General features: G+C 37.8%; 1 protein-coding gene across 14 annotated transcripts; it reads left to right on the top strand.

Annotated features, from left to right (window-relative positions):
- Positions 1-563: 563 nt before the first annotated feature.
- Positions 564-22,151, top strand: LOC104611032 (disease resistance protein RGA2-like). Of its 14 annotated transcripts, none has more exons than XM_019200053.2 (10): positions 564-3,658; positions 3,749-3,974; positions 4,365-4,594; positions 5,968-6,016; positions 14,203-14,283; positions 14,530-14,582; positions 14,659-14,799; positions 15,729-15,788; positions 21,764-21,909; positions 22,013-22,151. In XM_019200053.2, the coding sequence occupies exons 1-2, from the start codon at positions 793-795 to the stop codon at positions 3,955-3,957; spliced, it is 3,075 nt and encodes a 1,024-aa protein (XP_019055598.1). In that variant the 5' UTR covers positions 564-792; the 3' UTR covers positions 3,958-3,974; positions 4,365-4,594; positions 5,968-6,016; positions 14,203-14,283; positions 14,530-14,582; positions 14,659-14,799; positions 15,729-15,788; positions 21,764-21,909; positions 22,013-22,151. The 14 variants fall into 14 exon arrangements, with proteins under 14 accessions (XP_019055598.1, XP_088760638.1, XP_088760633.1 ...); XM_088904504.1 differs by adding an exon at positions 9,939-12,449 and having other exon boundaries at positions 568-3,974; positions 12,752-14,283; XM_088904505.1 differs by adding an exon at positions 6,554-6,648 and having other exon boundaries at positions 568-3,974.
- The last annotated feature ends 96 nt before the right edge of the window (positions 22,152-22,247 follow it).

Below are 22,247 nucleotides of genomic sequence, written 5' to 3'. Positions count from 1 at the left end.
CAGCCAGAGCAAAACAAGGTTCGGCCTGTAGGACTGGTTTTAAAACATTGTCCAAAGCTGTCTCAGATTCAATTCTCGCGCGGGTCACAATTCGGCATTGCTTATCCTGGGTTTCAGCCAGTCATCCTACCCAGAGTTTGTTTTTGGGATAAAACCTACCTTATAATTTGTATTTTATTAAAACACTTATAATTTACAATTGACCTTTTATTATTTAATAGTGGAAAATAAAAGCTTTGAACCTAATGTTTATTTGAATAAATATAATCAAAAAGATAATAAAAATAAAAATATCATTTTTGTCTTTAATAAAACACGAGTAATCACTTATTTAACTCTATTTTGTAAATTTTGTTTTTTGTATGAAAAAGTATTAATAGTAATTTTGAAATAAACAATCATGGACCCTTGCCCCTGAACATTTTTTATTCAGTTTAGGTGATTATATTATTATTTTTAGATGGTAAAATAAATACTTCTTAATTAAAGGTCAATTAAATAAATAGGTTGTAAATTATAGAAGATATTTTAGTAAAAAAATAACTATAAGATAGATTTAAGTAAATGGATTCCCTCCTAAGCACTACATAGCGTATTGTCCTATGTCTAACCACCAACGTTGACTCCATAACTAGTACAATCAAAAGTAGACTCCGGGTTGCATTCTGAAATCTCTCTTTCTCTCTATAATTGAGTGAATTCAAGTTTCAAAGGATACGGATTACAAATCCTAGTTCCATTCCTTTTCGTCTCTACCTCATTCCGGTAAGCTTCATTCCTCAATCACCAACCATGGCTGATGGACTTGTTTCTGTTTTCTTAGGGAAATTGGTTTCCATCATACAACAAGACATTCAGAAAGAGATACGGCTGGTTACTGGTGTCAGAGAAGATGTTGAAAAGCTTTCTAGCACACTGAGGAGTATTCAAGCTGTGCTTAAGGATGCAGAGGAGAAGCAAGTGAAAGATAATCTGGTAAAGGTTTGGCTGGAAAATCTCAAGGATATAGCCTATGACACGGACGATGTGTTGGATGAGTGGAGCACCAAAATTTTCATGTTGAAAGAGGTACGCCCCACTAATAACTTGTTGTCTTGCTGCTTTTGGTTCAAGCAAGTAGGTTTGCACCGTGACATCGGTCTTAAAATAAAGAAGATCAACAAAAGACTAGATGAGATTACAAGCGTAAAGGACAAGTTTAACTTCAAAAGCAGTAGAAATGTCAATAATAATAATACATGGGAGGAACCAATCAATAGACCAGAAATTAGACAAACTAGCTCTTTGATTGATGTATCCGTCACAGTAGGTCGGAATTCAGAGAAAGAACTTATAGTGAGCAAACTGCTTTCTGAGGATAGTCGGCAGGACACGACCTTTTCAGTCCCCATCATCTCCATAAGTGGTATGGGAGGCCTAGGCAAAACGACTCTTGCCCAGCTAGTTTTCAATGATGACAAGGTAATAGCCCATTTTGAGAAGAAAATCTGGGTATGTGTATCTGAGCCTTTTGATAAGGTAAGGATTGCTAAGGAAATTGTTAAGGCAATTGATGATGGAACCATTAATAAAAATGACATTCCATGGGATTCTTTGCATAACTTGTTAAGCAAATCCCTTGAGAATAGGCACTATCTACTTGTTCTAGATGACATGTGGACTGAGAATGTATTCGATTGGGAACCATTGAAGCTTTCCCTCAATGGTGGTGCACAAGGAAGTAGAATTCTAGTCACAACACGCAATAGGAGGGTTGCAACAATGTTGGGCACGGCGTACCTCCATAATTTAGAGCTATTGTCTGATGAGGATTGTTGGTCATTGATGAGGGGCATAGCATTTGCAGAGAGGACCACAGAAGAGCGTCAAATGTTGGAAGGAATCGGCATGGAAATTGCCAAGAAGTGTAAAGGCTTGCCTCTCTCTGCAAAGTCCATTGGAGGTCTTCTGCGATTCAAGAGACCAACAAAACAACATTGGCAAGATGTGTTGGAGAGCCACATATGGGAAGATGTTCAAGAAAATATCTTACCAGGTATATTGTTGAGTTATAATGATTTGCCATCACATCTGAAACAGTGCTTTGCATATTGTGCCATCTTTCGCAAAGATGAGTCGATATACAAAGATGATTTGGTCAAGTTGTGGATGGCACAAGGTTTTCTTGTTAATAACAGTTCATCAGAAAGAATGATGGAAATGGTAGGTGAAGAGTATTTTGATATTTTGGTTATGAGGTCATTTTTTCAGGTTATTGCTTTTAGATATAAAAAGGTAGTTTTGTGCAAGATCCATGATTTGGTGCATGACTTTGCTCAGCTTCTCACAGAAAAGGAATGCTATGCATTCGATATTAGCAACGAAATCATGCAAGACTCAAAATATAACAATGCCCGCCACTTAACTTTAACACGAAATGATTATGATGATGGTCTGAGTGAGAAGACCATTCCTAATTTCATTTATGAGGCAAAGAAACTAAAAACTCTACGACTACCTCCAGGAGCATGTGGATTCTCTGGCATATTCCAAAAGTTAACATGTCTAAGGGCATTAAATTTGAAACGAACTCATCTTGAAGAGGTACCAAGCAAGATAGAGATGTTGATACATCTAAGATTCCTTAATTTATCCGGTACAAAATTGAAAGAATTGCCCGGAACACTGAGTAATCTGCATAATTTGCAGGTTTTGAATCTTAGGTATTGTTCAGAACTTTGTAAGCTTCCTGAAGGAATTGGGAAATTGACTAAAATGAGACATCTTGACATTAAGGGCACTCATAAATTGCAATACTTACCACAAGGCATTGGTAGATTAAGTTCCCTATGCACATTATCGAAATTCATCATAGGTGGCGATGGTGCCATTGGCGAAGGGGGGTGTACAATTAAGGAGTTACAAGAGTTGAAGTTCCTTCAAGGAGAACTGGAAATAAGAGGGTTAGGAAGATTGAAAAGTGAAAACGAGGCTGATGATGTAGACTTGAAGAATAAAGAAAACATCCACAGCCTAGGCTTATGTTTTGATGGTAGTGATGATGGACAAGAAGACTCGGTAGAGGAAAAGATGGAGAAGGTAATGGAGGGTCTCCAGCCACATCTAGGCCTGAAGAAATTGAAAATAGAGGGTTACCTGGGCACCGAGTTAGCAAGTTGGATGGTGAGAGATGATGGATTACCTTATCTCCACCATTTGGAATTATGTAGATGTAAAAATCTAAACAAGTTACCTCCTGCAGTTGGGAAGCTACCATTTCTTCGATTCTTGAGCATAAGTGGAATGGAGGAGATAAAATACATGGACCATAGCTTTTTTGGAATGGATAGCGCTGATGCTGTTCAGAGTGAGGATGAGGCTAAGAAATTGTTCCCTGAGTTAAGATTTCTTGAAATAGAGAACATGGAAAACTTGGAAGAGTGGGATCTGGGCACAAAAGAAATAGATGGTAGAGAAACCACTTCCATCATTTTGATGCCACGTCTCCTTTGCTTGTCGCTTGAAAATTGCCCCAAGTTAAAAGTGTTACCTCATCGCATCTTTCCTACCGTAGCACTGGAAGCATTGACTATATCGGATTGTCCTCAGCTGACTTGGACACCATCTTCTTTATGCTTTCTACGAAACCTTCACAGCTTGAACTTAATCTACGATGCAGGTGTTTTTTCAAAGTCATTACCTTTAAATAACAAGATCGAGAGTTTGCTGATACAATTCTCACCCTTCAAATCACCGCCCAATGGTTTAGGAAATTTTACGGCACTCAGAAAACTGCATTTGAATACATGCGAGTTCATTGATTCTATCCCTGATGAGTTGCAACATCTCACCACATTAAAAAGATTGGAGATTTCTTATCGTCCTCTACTAAAAGAACGTTGCATAAAGCAAGGAGCGGACTGGAACAAGATATGCCACATCCCTCATATTGAAATCAATAGAAGAAGAATCCAATAAGAGCTAAGAGCTTAAAGGTAAGGCATTTTACCTTCTGCTTCCCTTTTATTTTGTGCCAATGGTTAGATTTATATAAGGCTGAAACATTTCTGAAAGATGAAGAATTATAATAATCAATTATTAAATCTCACATGTTCACTCGAAATTATTTATAAATAACTGAAGTGACAAAAATGCCACACACTATTTATCATATAATAGCATCGTTCTGATTTCAAAACAAATTTGATTCGATGTTTGGTGTTTGTACACATCTTGGAAATACCAGACCGATTGATAAGGGCTTAGAAGAAACAAATTTGTATGATTATTATTTCTCTATTCATTTATATCATTTTCTTTAACATGTTAATCACTTTGTGATTTTCTTTTTCTTTTCATTCTATGTTTTTTTTTTCTTTATTTAGTACAAGATGACAAGAAAATATGGTGGAAGAAATAGTGATGGTTGGTGGAGGATTTCAATCAGGCTTGATCGTGATCATTTCATTGACTAGCAGTGTTTAATAAGATTGGAAATCCATTTCAAGGGAATCAAATGACTATAAACCCACTCAATCAGAATATGACATGTCACGGCACAGTCTATATATTTCGGAGAAGTAGAAAGAGATGCATTGAATAAGCATGGTCCGAGGTACATCATTTATCATTTGCTTGCAAGGTGTTTGTGGTGTTGTGTAAACAACAAAATAGTAAACTATGATGGGATTGGCTTGGGTAAAGCTAAGTGAAACAAGAATCTCTAGCTGCAATATGGGACACTCAAAACTTACCACACTGTAGATGTTCAGAAGACCAGGGACCATCAATGGATGAATCCCACCTAAAAGAGAACTTACCACAAAAATCACTAAAATCAAATGTCTTAAAACAATCTGCTTCATTCATCGAAAAAAAAAAAAAGTTTCTTTTGTTTTTTTTCTTTTTTTGTTAGCTTTTCAGAGCTTTTAAAGAATATAAATGTAGCATTTGACTATCATCCAAATCCAAATGTTTGCTTTAAAAGCACCAATTTTAGGTAAACAGAATAGCCTGATTGTTGGTTCAATTAATCTTCAAACTTTTGGATTCTTCTTTGATTGATCAAGTTAATGCGGGCCTGATGGTTTAGAACCGGATAGAATAGTCTGATTGAATTCTAGTCTGGATAGGATAGCCTGCATTAAGTTTAGTCTGGATAGAATAACCTGATTGTTGGTAAATAGAATAGCCTGATTGAATGCTAGTCTGGATAATGTGGGCCTGATGATTTAGAACCGGAGACCAGTTATGGATCCTTAAGTTTAGTCTCAATGAAGTTGGCTTCTTTTTCTCCTTTTTTTTTTAAAAAAAAAAAGCAAATTAAGCATATAGTAGCAGAATGTGCAGGGCAAAAGCTAGGGCCTAAAGTCTGGATAATGTGGGCCTGATGGTTTAGAACCGGAGACCAGTTATGGATCCTTAATTTGTTCTTAGGCCCTAGCTTTTGCCCTGCACATTCTGCTACTATACGCTTAATTTGTTTTTTTTTTTTTTAAAAAGGAGAAAAAGAAGCCAACTTCATTGATTTATACTGTTTAATAAGTTTTGTACATGAATGACATCATCAGGCAACTAATACAAGTCTTTCCCATTTTTACATACATTATATGCTATAATTCATGTGCAAGTATTATGCCACTATGCTCTGCTACCATAAAATGCTATATTGCCACCTTATTTAAGAGGAATTTGTGGTTTTTTTAAGCTTAGAGATTGTTAGAAAGTCCATATATCTTTCTCAAATTACAGAGTAAAACATAGAAAAGTTCATCTTGGAGATTAATTATTTGTTTGTTGAAGTAAGTTTCATCATTATTGGTAGTTCAGCAGCTTTAGCACTTGTAAACAGCAAGAAATTAATCAAAATATTATATCCTTTCTTTTTCAGGCTCCAGTCAAATAATTGTTCAACAGTATCAATTAACTCACTTCAGCTTAAGTTAAACTTTGCTAACTTCAATTTGAATTTCAATGTCTACATATTAGGGACAGTTATCAATTTGCTTCAGCATTATCTGCCATCCATTTTTAACAGGTATGTGCATTTATCATCATTTTTTATGCATTTCATAATGTTTTTTTGCAGTAATTAATTTAAACATTACACAATTGTACTTGAATATAGAGAACGACAAGAACACTTTTTGGGGCAGAATAACTAAATACAACCCACCTTGTCTAGGAACAACTTTATTTTTCCCTTTTTTATGGGAGCATAAGTGGCTACACTTGAGTTCCTTATTTGTTGCAGTTCAACATTTGAACTTGAATAAATAATTGGTTCATCATTTGAATCCAAGTGAATAATTTTAATCATCTGATTCAAACTCATCATATGAATTATCAAGCTGTTGCCATCTTAGCTATGGTTTTGGATCTTATGGCTTGCATTAGGTTTGAGGTTACATATTTCTTTTGGTTGTACATATTGAATGGTTGTGAACTTACTGTTATGTATAGCTTACTGCTGGTCTTTTGGGGGCAACATTATATGCTTTGGTGGTCTATTTATTTTCATTGATGAAAAAGAAAGACTAATTTACTTTTTCCAATCTGAATGAATTGGTACAAGAGCATTCAACAAACTTCATGTAGATTCAAAATGGTTACAAGGAAAGCAATGGATAGCGATGGAAGTCTGTTTGCAGTTTGCTCTGGTCTTCAAGGGTATGTGCTGGTTCTCCACATAGCATCTCCTATAGAGAGTAACAATCAGACTGTTGGAAACGGCTCGCCTTCATATACACAACATGTCCACTTGTGCAACAGAGAGTGATTTAAAGAATATTTCAGAAGATACCTGGCTGAGCAATTGGTTGCATACAAAAACAAAAAGATCTGGAGGAGATAATAAACTAATGTAGGACAAACTTATCCATGTCATAGCTGTTGTGCATAAAACAAAGGACAGTGCAAAACAACTGAGCATGTAGTCAAAAGGAACCAGAGAGATATCAATAATCATTCGAGACTGCTTACCTCTTAGAGAGTTGCATTTTTTTTTCTTTCAAATATGCTGGTTCTTGAACCTCTCCACCACCAGGTTCCAGAATTCTCATGTTGTAGGGCTTCCTCTCAATAGAAATCCTAAATACTAAAATTCAGTCTCACACTGTCGTTCTTATGATGGTTGTGATGACTACTACTTAATCAAGCTGTAAAACAGAAAATGTCTATGTATGAATGACACCGTTTTCTCCACCTTTTTGGTTAACCACCCTTATTTATTTTTGTATATTGTGAACAAAGTTTAATGTAGAGACTTCATCTTCAGATGAGCAATAGAAGATTAGAAGTTTCACGTTGTGTGATTATATAGAATTTCAATTGTCCAAAAGTCTTTTTTGGTGCCTGGTCTTATAAGGCACAATGGAATCAATCCCCTAAATTCCTGCATTGTGCAACTGAGATATTTATTAAAATGAAATGAACCTTGGGGCTTTTCAGGAAAAGAAAAAGTAAAATAAAAAGTATGTTCTGTCCTATGAAGTGGGTTATCATTGGGTGAAAAGAAGGAATGCGACCAAAACTAAGGAGAACAGGTTACTCTCTTGTTCTTTTTAGCTTGGCCGAATGTTCCAAAGGCTATGTTTGGAAATGATGAAAATATGTAGAGTGTAAAACGGTTCATATAAATTGCAAAATTGGGTTAGTTTTGCACCGACAAATTTACCTTCTTACCAAACAGACCTTTAGCTGTAATGGATGCAAACATGAATTCCAATAAAGCATATGCTTTTTTTTATCAAAACCCCATTTGAACACACTACAAGAAATAACATTTATAGCGGCAGTTTTTGAAATGGCTAAAAGGCGACTGCCGCTAGAAATATTGATCTTTAACGACAATCAATCAAAACTGCTGCCAAAGACAAAGTGACTGCCACTACAAAGGATAGGGTTTTCTCCTCCCCGCGCCTCTTCCTCTTTGCATTTCATCTTCTTCCCACCCTCTATCTCTCTCCTATCTCAGTCGTCTCTCTCTTAGTCACCCTCTCTATCTCTCTCCTCTCTCAATCACCTTATTCACCCTGTCCATCTCTCACCTCTCTCAATCACCCTCTCTATCTCTCTCCTCTCTCAGTTGTCTCTCTCTCTCTCATAGTCGAACATCACACAACCACCGGAAGGCATCCAAACGTAGGTAAATCCCTCCTCCTTCCCTCCCTCTCTCTCTCACCATTTTTAATTTTCTCTCTGTTTTTCACCGGACAACACCAACCGATGACGGTGACCATAGCTAAATCAAAACTCGGCTTGATCAATTCATCATCGGAGAACACCCTTTCCATTTTTTGTTCAGTTACTCTTCAAGTCTTCAATCGATATTATCTATCTCTTCTGAATCGGAAAATACTCGAATCCTTTTACCCTTAGTTTAGAATGGTGTTTACATTGTTACAAGAGCACTCAATACTTGATCATACCTGTCCAATAACCACTAACCGGGGGTTATGTTGTCTGTATAGGACCTAAGAAAACTCTATAAATAGGCCTCAAGCTCAATTCAACAAATCCACTATCAGAGTGCAAGTTTTCTTCTATTTTCTTGAGTCATGTAGCAACTTCTTATCTCATCACTCTTTCATTTCTTCCCTGTCTAATTGAGTTCTCAGGTTCTCTAATTCTAAAAAGATGCATTCTGTTTTTTATAGAATACCCTGTCATAGAGTTCTTATGTTGTTATCTATCTCTGGTTGTTTCTATGAAGTTTTTGGATGCTTAAGTGTGTTATCATTTTATTTATATGAGTAGAATTAAAATCAATATCAAGTTGAATTAATCACACGTCACTGTTAGTTTGTTACTACCTGCTTTACTTGATGAAAGGTTTTCAATTGTCTTTATCATTATTACTGTCTTCTTTTGAATTGTTTATGTTTGGATTGTCAACTCTATATATCTTGTTTAGTTTCATCTGATTATTCCTTCTTGTGGAGGGGCTTAACTTCATTCATTTTGTCGTTATATTGTTTTGGTGTATTATATTTTTGTTCAGGTTAATGCTGATCAAGGGTACCCAGGATTTAATTAGTTAATAACTGCTTTTTCTTTCCTTTTTCCTTGTTTTTTGGGTTCTTATTACCAGAGGTCATAATATATATATCCATAGCACTGGTACCCAGTTAATTATATGTTCATATGATTTTGAATTTATTTATTTTTGGTAGAAAGTAGTTTTGTGTTGAAGCATAGATGTTGTGGTTTGTTTATCTTTTCTTAATCTATGATATCTTTAACATATAAATTCTCATTTCTGGATTGTTTTCTCAACCAGTTTCATGGTCGCTAATGTTATTGTGCATAGAAGCTCTTAATATTTCAAAGTCTGCTGCACCATTTCTCAGTATATTCATATGACTGAATCTTTCATATAACTGATTAAGAATTCCTTGATCTTTTGTGTTTCATAGAACTTGGTGGCTGTTGTTATTGTTTAGTCTACCTTTTTCTCCAAGAACTAGCTATTAATGGATTAGACATGATTGTTTATTTGACCACGATAGGCTACCTCTGCTTTTGTTTCTTCTTGGCAACAACATTTGTGCCCTTATCTTTTTATTTTGTCATTAATTCATGTTTTATCTTTAATTGAGGTAATATGTATTTCCTGCTTCCAATCATTTGTTTTCAATTTCCATTTCTCTTCCATCAATTCCACTTGGTATATATTTACTGCATCAACCATTTATTATTTACTGCTCCCTATTTCGCTAGACCATCAGCCTAGAAATTGGCTGACCTCACAGTGTTATGAAATACTGGTATACTAACTTATTAACTTCACAATCATTTATTAAGGATGAATATCAGCTTATGTAGGGGTTTGGTGACACATTTTCTCCTTCTTATCTATGTTGGTGTTATGAAATGTGTTGTTCTATGCTATCATTCTCTATTTAGCTGTTTATGTGTGTTGGAACCTTAATGGGATAATTTCTATTTGTTTTTATCAGCTTGGGCTTTGAAGTAAATGGAAGGTCTTTTTCTGCTCAGAGGGCTTTTCTTGCATCAGCTTTGCATTATCAAAAGAAGCTGGTTTAGATAATATCAACTTATTGATTCTTTGCTTGCTTCAATCTGAGCTGTTCTAGAGGAGATGTCGTATATTTTAATTTTTACTATGCTTCAATTACTTCCACTGATCTATAAGTCGTTCTTTGATATTTTTGTTAGAATATATTGTGTTTGTGTCCCTTTACTACTCTTGAGGCTTCTGTTGATGGAAGTTATTTGTACTCTGTGGAATGCTGCCTTTTTGTTTAGTTTGCTGGTTTTTGCTTCAGTTGAATGAGCTGAATTCAGTTATTTATTGAAAAAATAATGTGACTTCGGAAATGTTGTGTTTGGTTTTCTATTTGGTAGAGATTATTATCCAATTAACCAGTGAAGATAAAAGCACCATAGCACTCAGGGTTACCTCTTGGAAAACTATTTCATTACTTGTGTAGCATATAGAATGCAATGAGCTTGAACTCTATCTTAGGACAACTGTTATATATCAATGATAAGATCATGATACAACCTGCTTACTCAGCCCTTAACTTGTTTCAATGGATAGCATGTGTTAGAGTACACAAAACAGGGGTATTTTGGTCATTTGTGTTTATCTATTTGAGAGTGAAAGGTCTGTTTTGTTTAAGTTTAAGTTATGTGTCCCATCACTTATGAGGGACAATATGGTCTTTCTTGTAACTAAGTTATTGGAGATAAATGCAAGTGGGTTGACTAGAGAGAGGACTGATTTTTCTTCTATTGGCCGAACCCTTCTTCTTCTTCTCCTCTTCTTCTTCTTCTTCTTCTCCTTCTTCTCTAATGTAACCTAGGACTAAATAAGGTCTTCACATGGTATCAAAGCGCATGTAACAAGTTCAGATCTGCTCGTCTTGCTCTTTTATTCTGGTTTACCCAGCTTTTTTTTATCGCCCTCCTCTCTAGGGATTTGCATATTTCTCAAGAACCACTGGGAGATTAAGGGAAAGGTTGAAAAGGAGTGGTCGTTTTTCTCTGTAGGAGGCCTTCATGCCTCCGGTTTGTGGTGCAGTGGCTGTTTGTGGTGATTGGTAGGAAGCTCTCTATTCGATGGTATGAAGAGAGCAGGTTCGGGTGAACAGTGTTCAGCTGAGTACAAGTTGGTTCTGCAGAGTGCAGTGTAAGTGTTTGGTTTATTGGTCGAGTGATTTCAGCCCTTGTATTTGGTGTGTGAGTGGTTATGCAGTGTGCAATACAAGTTTTTGATTTAATGACTGAGTGATTTCAGCTTTTGTATTTGATGTGTAATGTGTATTTGAAGAAGTTGGCAGTGTTGAAAGTAAGATAAGTTTTGTGGAAGTGCGTGAGGTTGTGCTGAATATTTGAAGGTGAATAATCTACCTATAGCAGTGATTTCTTTGTGAGGTAAGGTGAATTAGTTAAGATGGCATCGATTGGAGATGGGAATGACAATAAAATAGGCATTATGATTTCTCCAGATTACCTAAATGTTCAAACGACATCAATTAAGTTGAATTGTGAGAATTGTGTCGTGGGCAAAATTTGTGGAGGTGTTTTTAAAAGCTAAGAAAAAAGTAAAACATGTGAGAGAGGAGAAACCCTCCTCTGATTCTCTAGGATTTAGTGACTGGGAACAAGAAGATGCACAAATAATGACATGGTTGTGGAATAGCATGGAACCAAAAATTAGCGTGAACTTTATTTTCCTAGATACAGCTAAAGAAATCTGGGATCGTGTTAAGAAACTGTATTCCGGGCAAGACAATACAACTAGGGTGTATCAATTGTACCAAGAGTACTTTAATCTAAAGCAAGGCAGTCAAAGCTTGGAGGAATACTATGCAAGTCTGAGGAATATCCGAAATGAGCTCAATGTGTATCATCCTTTGACACAGGATGTTCAGATTCAGCAACAACGGCGTGAGCAACTTGATGTGATAAGGTTTCTGGTGGGTTTGAAGGCTGAATATGAGCCTGTCCGAGCACAAATACTGGGGGGGGGGGGGGTCTTCTCTTCCCTCACTTGAAGAAGTTTTTGCCCGTCTTAGGAGCACATCTATTGAGTCTATAGTGCATTCTTCTCTCTTAGATAGATCTGGTTTTGTGGTGACTAGAGGGGGAGGCTGTGGAAATAGAGGTGGTGGTGGTGGTCGTGGACTTCCAGGTAACCATGGCGGTCCCAGGGGGAGGTAATGGTAAAGGAAGAAGTAATGCCCCTAGGAAGTGTACATACTATGGATTAAAGGAGCACACGGTTAATTTTTGCTATGATTTACATGGTCCACCCAACACTTGGGATAACCATGCTGTGACTAAGGGTAGTGGTACAGCTACTGAAAGTCAGCAAATTGACCCAATCCCCTCCACATCTACTGGTGTTTCTGGGAAGGAGATGGTGAGTGTACCCCATACAATATATGAGAAGTTCCTTCAGGCATCATCTCAGCAGAACACAGCTACCCTTGCCCATTCAGGTATGGCTTTCTTGGCTTCCAAGCCTTCACACTGGATCATTGACTCCGGAGCCTCGGACCATATGTCTGGGACTCCTAATGTATTTTCTTCTCTTTCTCGGTCCTCCACATCACAAACAGTTACTCTTGCTAATGGTTCTACATCTCCCATCTGTGGTGTTGGTGATGTTGATCTCTCTTCCTTGTCTTTATCATCTGTTTTATATGTCCCCAAGTTCCCCTTTAACCTTATGTTCGTTAATAGATTAACCAAGTCACTTAATTGTTCCATAACCTTTTATCCCTCCTCTTGTGTTTTTCAGGATCTCAAGACGGGGATGAAGATTGGTGGAGGGCATGAGGCAGGTGGATTGTATTACCTTGATGGTGGTGGCCCTCCAGTAGCTTTTCAGTCGTCTCTTAATCCTCTTCAATGGCACTATAGACTTGGTCATCCTTCTCTCAAGGCTCTGAAGCTGCTGGTTCCTTCCTTGAGTCATCTTTCATCTTTGGATTGTGAGTCATGCCAGCTTGGGAAACATCATAGAGTCTCTTTTAGTCCAAAGTGGAGGGACCCTTGAAATAGTAGGGTATATAGATGTTGATTGGGTTGGTTCTATATCAGACAGGAGATCAACTATAGGGTATTGTACCTTCCTTGGTGGCATTCTTGTAACTTGGAAGAGCTAGAAACAAACAGTGGTAGCAAGGATAGTGCAGAAGCTGAGTACAGAGCTATGGCTCATACTACATGTGAACTAGTATGATTGAAGAACTTGCTACAAGAGATGGGGTTCTCGGTTGACTAACCCATGAGACTATACTGTGATAACCAAGCTGCTATTCACATCTCTTCCAACCCAATCTTCCATGAGAGAACCAAGCATATTGAGGTCGATTGTCACTTTGTGAGAGAGAAAGTGATAAGTGGAGTGATAACCACATCTCATGTGATCTCAGGAAATCAGTGGGCAGATCTCTTCACAAAGGGATTGTCTCGGGGTAGAGTAGATTATATTTGTGACAAGCCAAGACTATATAACATATACTCTCCAGCTTGAGGGGGAGTGTTAGAGTACACAAAACAGGGGTATTTTGGTCATTTGGGTTTATCTATTTGAGAGTGAAAGGTCTGTTTTATTTAAGTTTAAGTTATGTGTCCCATCACTTATGAGTGACAATATGGTCTTTCTTGTAACTATGTTATTGGAGATAAATACAAGTGGGTCGACTAGAGAGAGAACTGATTTTTCCTCTACTGGCTAAACCCTTCTTCTCCTCTTCTTCTTCTTCTTCTCCTTCTTCTCTACTGTAACCTAGGACTAAATAAGGTCTTCACAGCATGTAACAATTTAATGGCATGTTGAGATAAGGGAACTCCTCATTAACACTAAATGAAGGGCAAAGCAACATCTAGCTAACAAGGAAATTCCACTATAATCAACAAAAGGTGTTTTGTATGAATAACAAAAGGTGAATTTTAGTGTTTTTCTTACTGATAAGAAGTTGATATTTTTTCTTTTGTTACTATAGTGTTGATAGTACACAAGCACAGGTTTGCATGTACTTGTTCATTTTTCTAATAAAATTATCTGGCTTTTTTTCAAAACATGGAAAAGGTACAGAAGCACAGATGTGCTCTCTGTTATCTCCTTTTTTTGGTTTATACTTTCTATTTTAAAATTGGTTATTAAACAACCAACACTTTTCTTTACAATTTTATTATCTGTCTATTTATATGGTGAACATTTGGTATTGTTCAAACCATGTACAGGTGTGGATTTCAAGATCAAAATGCTCACAGTTGGTGGGAAGAGATTGAAGCTAACAATATGGGACACAAGTAATGGATGATGTAATTGTTCTCTTCAGTACTTTAGTACCTTCTTGGTTCTATTGGATTTTCTTGATAGTTGATGTTCATTTTCTTGGTCTTATTGTTTGTTGAATGTAAATGAAAGGTTTGTGAGAGCACTATAAACCATTTTGAAATAGTGATGTCAGTCTGCTGTGTTTGTAACATAATCAAAACTATTACTTGGTACCTGTGCTGTTTTTTGACTTTGGGAAATTTAAGTTGAAAATTTTATGCATGTTGCAGGTTAATCCTCACACTCATCTGCTAAAGATTTGTGATTTTGGAAGTGCAAAAATGTTGGTGAATCCTTATTTTCCTGGAATTGGAATTTTTTACCATCCCAAGATTTAATTTTTATTTGCTTAATTGCAGGTGCCTGGAGAACCAAATATAGCATACATTTGTTCACAATATTATAGGGCTCCAGAACTGATATTTGGAGCTACTGAATACACAACAGCAATTGATATGTGGTCTGCTGGTTGTGTAATGGCTGAGCTTCTCCTAGGACAGGTGGGTGTGCTTTTGTAAGTTACTTCCAGTAATGGTTTTTGTTGAAATTGAGTCATCAAGTGCAATTTTCCCTTGACTTAGCATTTTGGTCTTTTTTTATTAGAAGTAGTTTTTGATAATGTTGTCTTTATGTTATTGTTTGGCACGAATTGCTTTGCAGCATATGGAGCATTTTAAGTTAACCCACTCTACTCTCTTCACAATTGTCTGGAAATAGTTTAGTTGATCTGCAAAGGATAAAGTTGTTGAAGCATTGTAAATAGCTTCAAATGATAATTGAGCATTGGTGATGTGATTTATGATCCAACTTCAAAATTTCCTTTATAGTCCAAGAGTGGAGTTTGTTCATCTGAGATGCATATTAGGACTTCTCTTAGAAGAAATGGTATTTTTTATCGTTTGGGTTTGCTATGATTTCCCTATTTCATGTTTATCTGAGATGCATACTCTATTTCCTTCTGAATAGTATTTAATATTATTTTTTAGTGAGTAACATAACAAGTTTTATTAATAAAACAAGCAAATATGCAATAGATCAGACATCCTAGAGGTTGAGATGACCTATCTCAGAAGAAATACATTAATATGGGAACACCCATCCCCCAAAATAAATTCTCTCTATCCCTTGTTTTGCCACATGCCAACCCATCTGCCATCCAATTTGCAAACTTATAGACCCATAGTACTGTATCACTCTTTCCCTTATAAGTTTTATTTTCTCGGTAAGCATTTCTATTGCCAAGGACATCTTTCTTACATCACTCAGAAGTAGATCTCTGCAGTCTTGTTGTAACTTGCCCTGATAATAATAAGCACATTTATGGTCCTCCAAAATTTATGTACATAATGTAGGTTTTCTATCTACTTTATTATTTCATTCCCTCTTTATATTTTATTATGATCCTTGCCTGACATAGTTCTTTTATCAGAACCCTGAACTCTTGTACAAATCACTTGAAGCAAAGCTTGTTGTTGGCATGCCATTTAAGGTTCTTCTTCTTATCTGTACTTGTCTTTGCTTGTCATTCTAATTCATCGAGGTTCTTTTTCATTTTCATTATATCTTATTAGTGAATTCTACCATGGGTGAGAGGATTTGGCAATAGTTGACACAATCCTTTTGAGGGAGCTTCCTCCAGTAGATGACTATGATGCTGTAAATACCTTCTAATTTTGCTTCTTTTGAGGCTCACTTGTGTCCCATTCTCTTAATATAGCTTTATCTTTTCTAGCGTATAATTCTGGGTTGATCTTGAATCACTAAAAGGGGTTCAATAGTATATTCTTATTAATGCTGACTATGTAGGGGTATTTTTGTCTTTATGCTTATGTTTAAGTTGCTGATGTGTAAGGTTATGTTAGATCTTATGTCCCTCACTTAAGTAGGGGCACATGTGTCATTTCCAGAGTTAGTAATATAAAAACAAATCTGGCCGAATGGGAGAGTGACTTTTTCTCTCTTGTTCGAACCAGATATTTCTCTCCCTTCCTTCTCTTCTCTTCTTCTTCTTTTCTCTCTTTCTCTTTTTCTTTTACTTTGACTGTTGTCAATCTAATAGGACTCAAGGGCAGGCTGAATCCTAATATGGTACCAGAGCTAAACTGAGCAAATCGGATCTGCCCAGAATTCTGTAACTTGCGCACACAGCATAGGGTTTTCTCTTGCTTTCTTCGCCATCAGTTGGAGTTAAGGGAAAGGGCTGAAAAGGAGTGATCGCCCTCTTCCCTTCGAGGTTTCTATGCCTCTAGTTGTGCTGTTTGTGGTTGGTTGCTGTGGTTTGTAAGAAGCCCTCCCCTAATCAATGAAGAGAAGAGGGCTGACTCATGTGTTGTAGTGGGTGTCTTGTGTGGTCTGATTTTCAGGTGATTAGGTAATAGGTTTCTATGCAATTTCTTGTTGTGAATCAAATGATAAGTCTGTTTTAGAATGTATGGTGGGATTTCAGATTGTAGTGTTTTAGGGTTTATGCAAATTTCAGTGTGATTCGAAGGGGGAGTGATCATCAAACAATGTGGTGAGTTTTCAGGTAATCATGGAGTAGGGTTGTGGTGTAAAGAGTGTAGTTTTCAGCAATAATAAGTGTTGAAAACAATGTTTTCAGTGTGTAGTGTGGTTTAGTGTGCAGTGTGCCGAATTCAACAATGGGAGACAGTAGTGACAGAAAGACTAGTGTCATGGTCCCTACTGACTACCTGAATGTTTAAATGACCTCTATTAAACTTAATGGAGAAAATTACGTACCTTGGGCTAAATCTATAGAAGTCTTTCTTAAGGCAAAGAAGAAGGTGAAACACAAGTTCGGCTTCAGCCAGTGCAAGTCCATGCTCACACCATTCGAGCAGCCTCTTGCCACCTTGCATTGGGAATATCTCCCCATGAAATAAAGCACATAAGTAACAAGATATTCCCAATGCAAGCCTGTAAAGCCTATTCGAACAGGGCTTGCACTGGCTGAAGCCGAACTCGTGAAACACATAAGGGAAGAAAAACCCTCCACAGATTCTCATGAGTATGATGACTACGAACAAGAAGATGCACAGATTATCACATGGTTATGGAATAGTATGGAACCCAAGATTAGTGTAAATTTCGTGTTCCTTGATACTGCCAAGGAAGTGTGGGACCATGCTAAGAAGTTGTACTCGGGTCAAGACAACACAACTAGGGTATATCAGTTGTATCAAGAATACTTTAATCTGCAACTGGGTAATCAGAGTCTTCAGGAGTACTATGCTAGTATGAGAAACATTCGTAATGAGTTGAATGTTTATCACCCCCTCATTTCTGATGTCAAAATTCAGTAGCAGCAAAGAGAACAACTAGATGTGACTCATTTTTTGGTGGGGCTGAAGTCTAAATATGAACCAGTGCGGGCTCAGATACTAGGAGGATCAACTCTCCCTTCCTTAAAAGAGGTGTTTGCTCGACTTAGGAGGATTTCTATTGGATCTACCGAGAACCCTAGTGTTTCTGACAGATCAGCCTTTGTAGTATCAAGGGGCCATAGTGTTAGAGGTGGAGCTCGGGGAGCTTAGTCTGGCCGTAGTGGTAGTAGTGGACCGGTATATGGCCGGAGTGGTGGTGGTGGACCTACATATAACCATGGTAGTGGTCATACTGGAGGTCGAGATTCAGGGGGAGCCCGTGGAAGAGGACGTAGTTCGGGTCCGAGCAGGTGTACACACTGTGGTATGGATGGACATACCATTAATTATTGCTATGATTTGCATGGTCCACCTTCATCTTGGGCCAATCATGCCATGACTAGTGACAGTAGCTTCAGACAGGAGAGTCGTTTAGCTGATCAGATGCTTCCTACATCCACATATGTTCCTGGGAAGGAGATGATGAATGTTCCCCGTGATGATTATGAGAGGTTTGTCCAGGCCACATCTCAGCAAAACACAACCACTCTCGCACACTCAGGTATGGCTTGTCTGGCATCCACACCCAATCCCTGGATTGTTGACTCTAGAGCCTCTGATCACATGACTAGAACTCCAAGTGTGTTTTCTTCCCTCTCTCATTGCCCAACATCACAATCTGTTACCCTTTCTAATGGTTCCACATCCTCCATTTGTGGTGTTGGTAATGTTAACATGGACTCCTTACCCTTATCATCAGTTTTGTATGCCCCTAAATTTCCGTTTAACCTTATGTCAGTTAGTAAGTTGACCAAATCTCTTAATTGCTCTATTACTTTTTACCCTTCTCCATGTGTTTTTTAGGATCTCAAGACGGGGATGAAGATTGGTGGAGGGCATGAAGCTGATAGGTTGTATTATCTTGACGGTGGTGGAAGTACATCAACAGCTCTCCAGTCGTCTCTCTCTCCTCTCTAGTGGCACTGTCGATTTGGTCATCCTTCTCTAAAAGTTTTGAAGTCTTTGGTTCCTTCGTTGAGTCATCTTTCTGTTTTGGATTGTGAGTCGTGTCAGTTGGGGAAACATAGTCGTGTCAGTTTTGAAGTCTTTGGTTCCTTCATTCAGATGTTTAGGGTCCTTATAAAATAATGTCATACAATGGATATAAATATTGTCATTTTTGTTGATGATTATTCAAGGATGACGTGGCTTTATTTAATGAAAGAAATGAGTGAATTGTTTGCCATTTTCCAAAAATTTTATGCTGAGATCCGTAACCAATTTGGTGTCCACATTAAAATTTTTCATTCCGATAATGGCCGTGAATATTTCTCTATACCATTTCAAGAATACTTGGATCAACATGGCATTATCCATCAAACTTCATGTACCTACACCCCACAACAAAATGAGGTGGCTAAGAGAAAGAATCGTCATCTTTTGGAAACAGCTCAATCCCTCATGCACCACCTGAATGTTCCCAAAACTTTTTGGAGTGATGCAGTGCTTACTTCTTGCTTCCTGATTAACCAGATGCCCACACCTATTCTTAATGGTCATTCTCCATTCACCACTTTGTTTCCTACCTTGTCTCCATTTCCTCTTTCTCCTTGGGTTTTTGGGTGTGTCTGCTTTGTTCATAATCTGGGGCTAGGAAATGCACAATCCATTAAGTGCATCTTCCTTGGCTATTCCCGAACTCAGAAAGGATATAAGTGGTATCATCCTAGCTCTTGGCATTCCTTTGTGTATGTTGATATTACTTTCTTTGATTATACTCCATTTTTCTTGGGATTCAGTGATGCTTCTTCTTCCTCATTACCTCCTCCCCTTCCTCTTCCAGTTGCGAATTCTGTTCCTCTTGTTCCAGCTGTGACCAAGTCCTTGCCTCCGGTGCCAACACCTATTGAACGGCTACCTATCCGTCAAGTGTATACACATCGCCAACATGCACCAACTCCTCCTCCAGCTCCATCATTGTCAACAAATTCGGTAGTTATCCCCACACCAGCCCCAACCCCAGTATCTGATCTTGATTTTCCCATTGCCTTGCAGAAAGGTAAACGTAGTTGTACTCTTCATCCTATTTCTAGTTATATTTCTCACACTCACCTTTCTGCTTCCCATTGCCAACTTATCTCCTCGTTATCCTCTTTTGTTGTCCCTAAGGATGTCCAGGAAGCCCTTGCCTCTCCAGGATGGCGTCGTGCAATGGAAGAAGAACTCTCAGCTCTAACTCATATTCATACATGGGACCTCACCACTCTTCCTCTTGGTAAGCAGGCTATCGGTTGTAAGTGGGTTTATATTGTTAAGTACTTACCTAATGGTAGTGTAGAGCGGCTGAAAGCTAGACTAGTTGCCAAAGGGTATTCCCAAACCTATGGTATTGACTACACAGAGACCTTCTCCCCGGTTGCTAAGATTGGTTCAGTCCATGTTGTGATCTCTCTTGCTGCTATGTACGATTGGCCCCTCTATCAGCTTGATATCAAGAATGCTTTCTTGCACGGTGATCTACTCGAGGAGGTCTATATGGAGCAACCACTGGGGTTTGTTGCTCAGGGGGAGGATGGTAAGGTGTGCCAACTAAAGAAGGCCATTTATGGGCTTAAACAGTCTCCTCAAGCATAGTTTGGTAGGTTCAGTGAGGTGGTAAAGAAGTTTGGTATGAAACAGTGCCAAGTTGACCATTCAGTTTTCGGTCATGACTCTCAGGCAGGAAAGATCCTATTGGTGGTGTATGTAAATGATATTGTTATTACCGGAAATGATAAAGTGGGAATTGATAGGTTGAAAACTTTTCTACAGGAACATTTTCAGATAAAGTACCTTGGTCAACTAAAGTATTTCTTGGGGATAGAAGTAGCAAGGTCTAAGCATGGTATTAACTTGTGTCAAAGGAAATATTTCCTTGACTTGTTGGAAGAAATAGGTTTGTTAGGTGCTAAACCAGCTGAAACACCTATAGAAACAAAAACTAAGTTGAGCAGTGATATGGGTGAAGTGTTTGAAGACCCTGGCAGATACCAGCAGCTTGTAGGTAAACTGAACTACCTAACCATTACTCGGCCAGACATTTCATTTGCGGTTAGTGTGGTAAGTCAATTCATGTACAAACCTCTAGTTCCACATTGGGATGCAATTCTAAGGATTGTGAGGAATTTAAAGGGGGCTCCTAGTCATGGTTTGATATACAGAAGTGGTGGAAAACTTGAAATAGAAGGATATATTGATGCTAATTGGGCCGGTTCTATATCTGATAGGAAAGAAACTACAGGCTATTGCACCTTTCTTGGGGGTAATCTGGTGACATGGAAAAGTAAGAAGCAGACAGTTGTGGCAAGAAGCAATGCAGAGGCAGAATAAAGAGCTATGGCACATACTACTTGTGAATTAGTGTGGCTAAGGAACCTTCTACAGGAGATGGGATACACTATTGACACTCCAACGAAGCTATACTGTGACAATCAGGCTGCAGTCCATATTTCCTCTAATCCGGTGTTTCATGAGAGAACCAAACACATAGAGGTTGGTTGTCACTTTGTAAGAGAGAAGGTGCTGAGTGGAGTGATAGATGCTGCATATGTTAACACAGGAAACCAGTGGGCAGACTTGTTTACTAAAGGGTTGAGTCGGGGAAGAGTGGACTACATATGTAACAAGCTGGGATTATATGATATATACTCTCCAGCTTGAGGGGAGTGTTAATGCCAACTATGTAGGGGTATTTTTGTCTTTATGCTTATGTTTAAGTTGCTGATGTGTAAGGTTATGTTAGATCTTATGTCCCTTACGTAAGTAGGGGCATATGTTTCATTTCCAGAGTATTAGTAATATAATAACAAATCTGGCCGAATGGGAAAGTGACTTTTTTTCTCTTGTTCGAACCAGATCTTTCTCTCCCTTCCTTCTCTTCTCTTCTTTTCTCTCTTTCTCTTTTTCTTTTACTTTGACTGTTATCAGTCTAACAGGATTCAAGGGCAGGCCGAATCCTAATAATTCTTAATTAGTTTCATCATTCATGCTGCAAGAAATATATTTTAAGTTCATCTAAGATAGAAGGGTGATTTGAAATTCTCTTTTGCTTAATGATCAGTGGGCTAGCTTTGAAAAGGCTGATAGATGTGAGTATGGGGGTTTTAACCCCTCTTTTAGAGCAACTAACAAAGTCATTTCCTAATGCCATGGTCCTAGTAAATTTCAAGGAACTATCAACTGGGACTTACAAGCTTTTGCCAGAAGGTGCCAATTTGGATTTTTTCAGAACCTTGTTAATTGAATTATTCACATTTTAATTCTGCAATTCCTATCATTGCTTGTTTCATTTTAAACTCTTATTTCTCAGGAACACGTTTGGCCATTTCTGTCCGTGGGGATGAACCCTATGAGGTGTTGGACATTCTCAAAGATGTTGATGTTACAATACTTCTACATAATCTACCATCTACTGAAGATAGTGTCAGTAGAGTACATACAGCAAGGAGGTAATGTTGTTAGTTTCTCCATGCTTTGGAATGGTAAATATTATGATATAAGTGTGTTAGGTCTAATTAGATTGGGTTAAACGCTTTGTATATCTT

The sequence above is a fragment of the Nelumbo nucifera genome, chromosome 4 (genome assembly GCF_055504915.1).
Source record: "Nelumbo nucifera cultivar China Antique chromosome 4, China Antique-T2T, whole genome shotgun sequence".
In the NCBI taxonomy this organism is placed as follows: Eukaryota; Viridiplantae; Streptophyta; class Magnoliopsida; order Proteales; family Nelumbonaceae; genus Nelumbo; species Nelumbo nucifera.
Note: the sequence above shows the minus strand (reverse complement) of the source record. Positions and strands in the feature narration are given on the sequence as shown.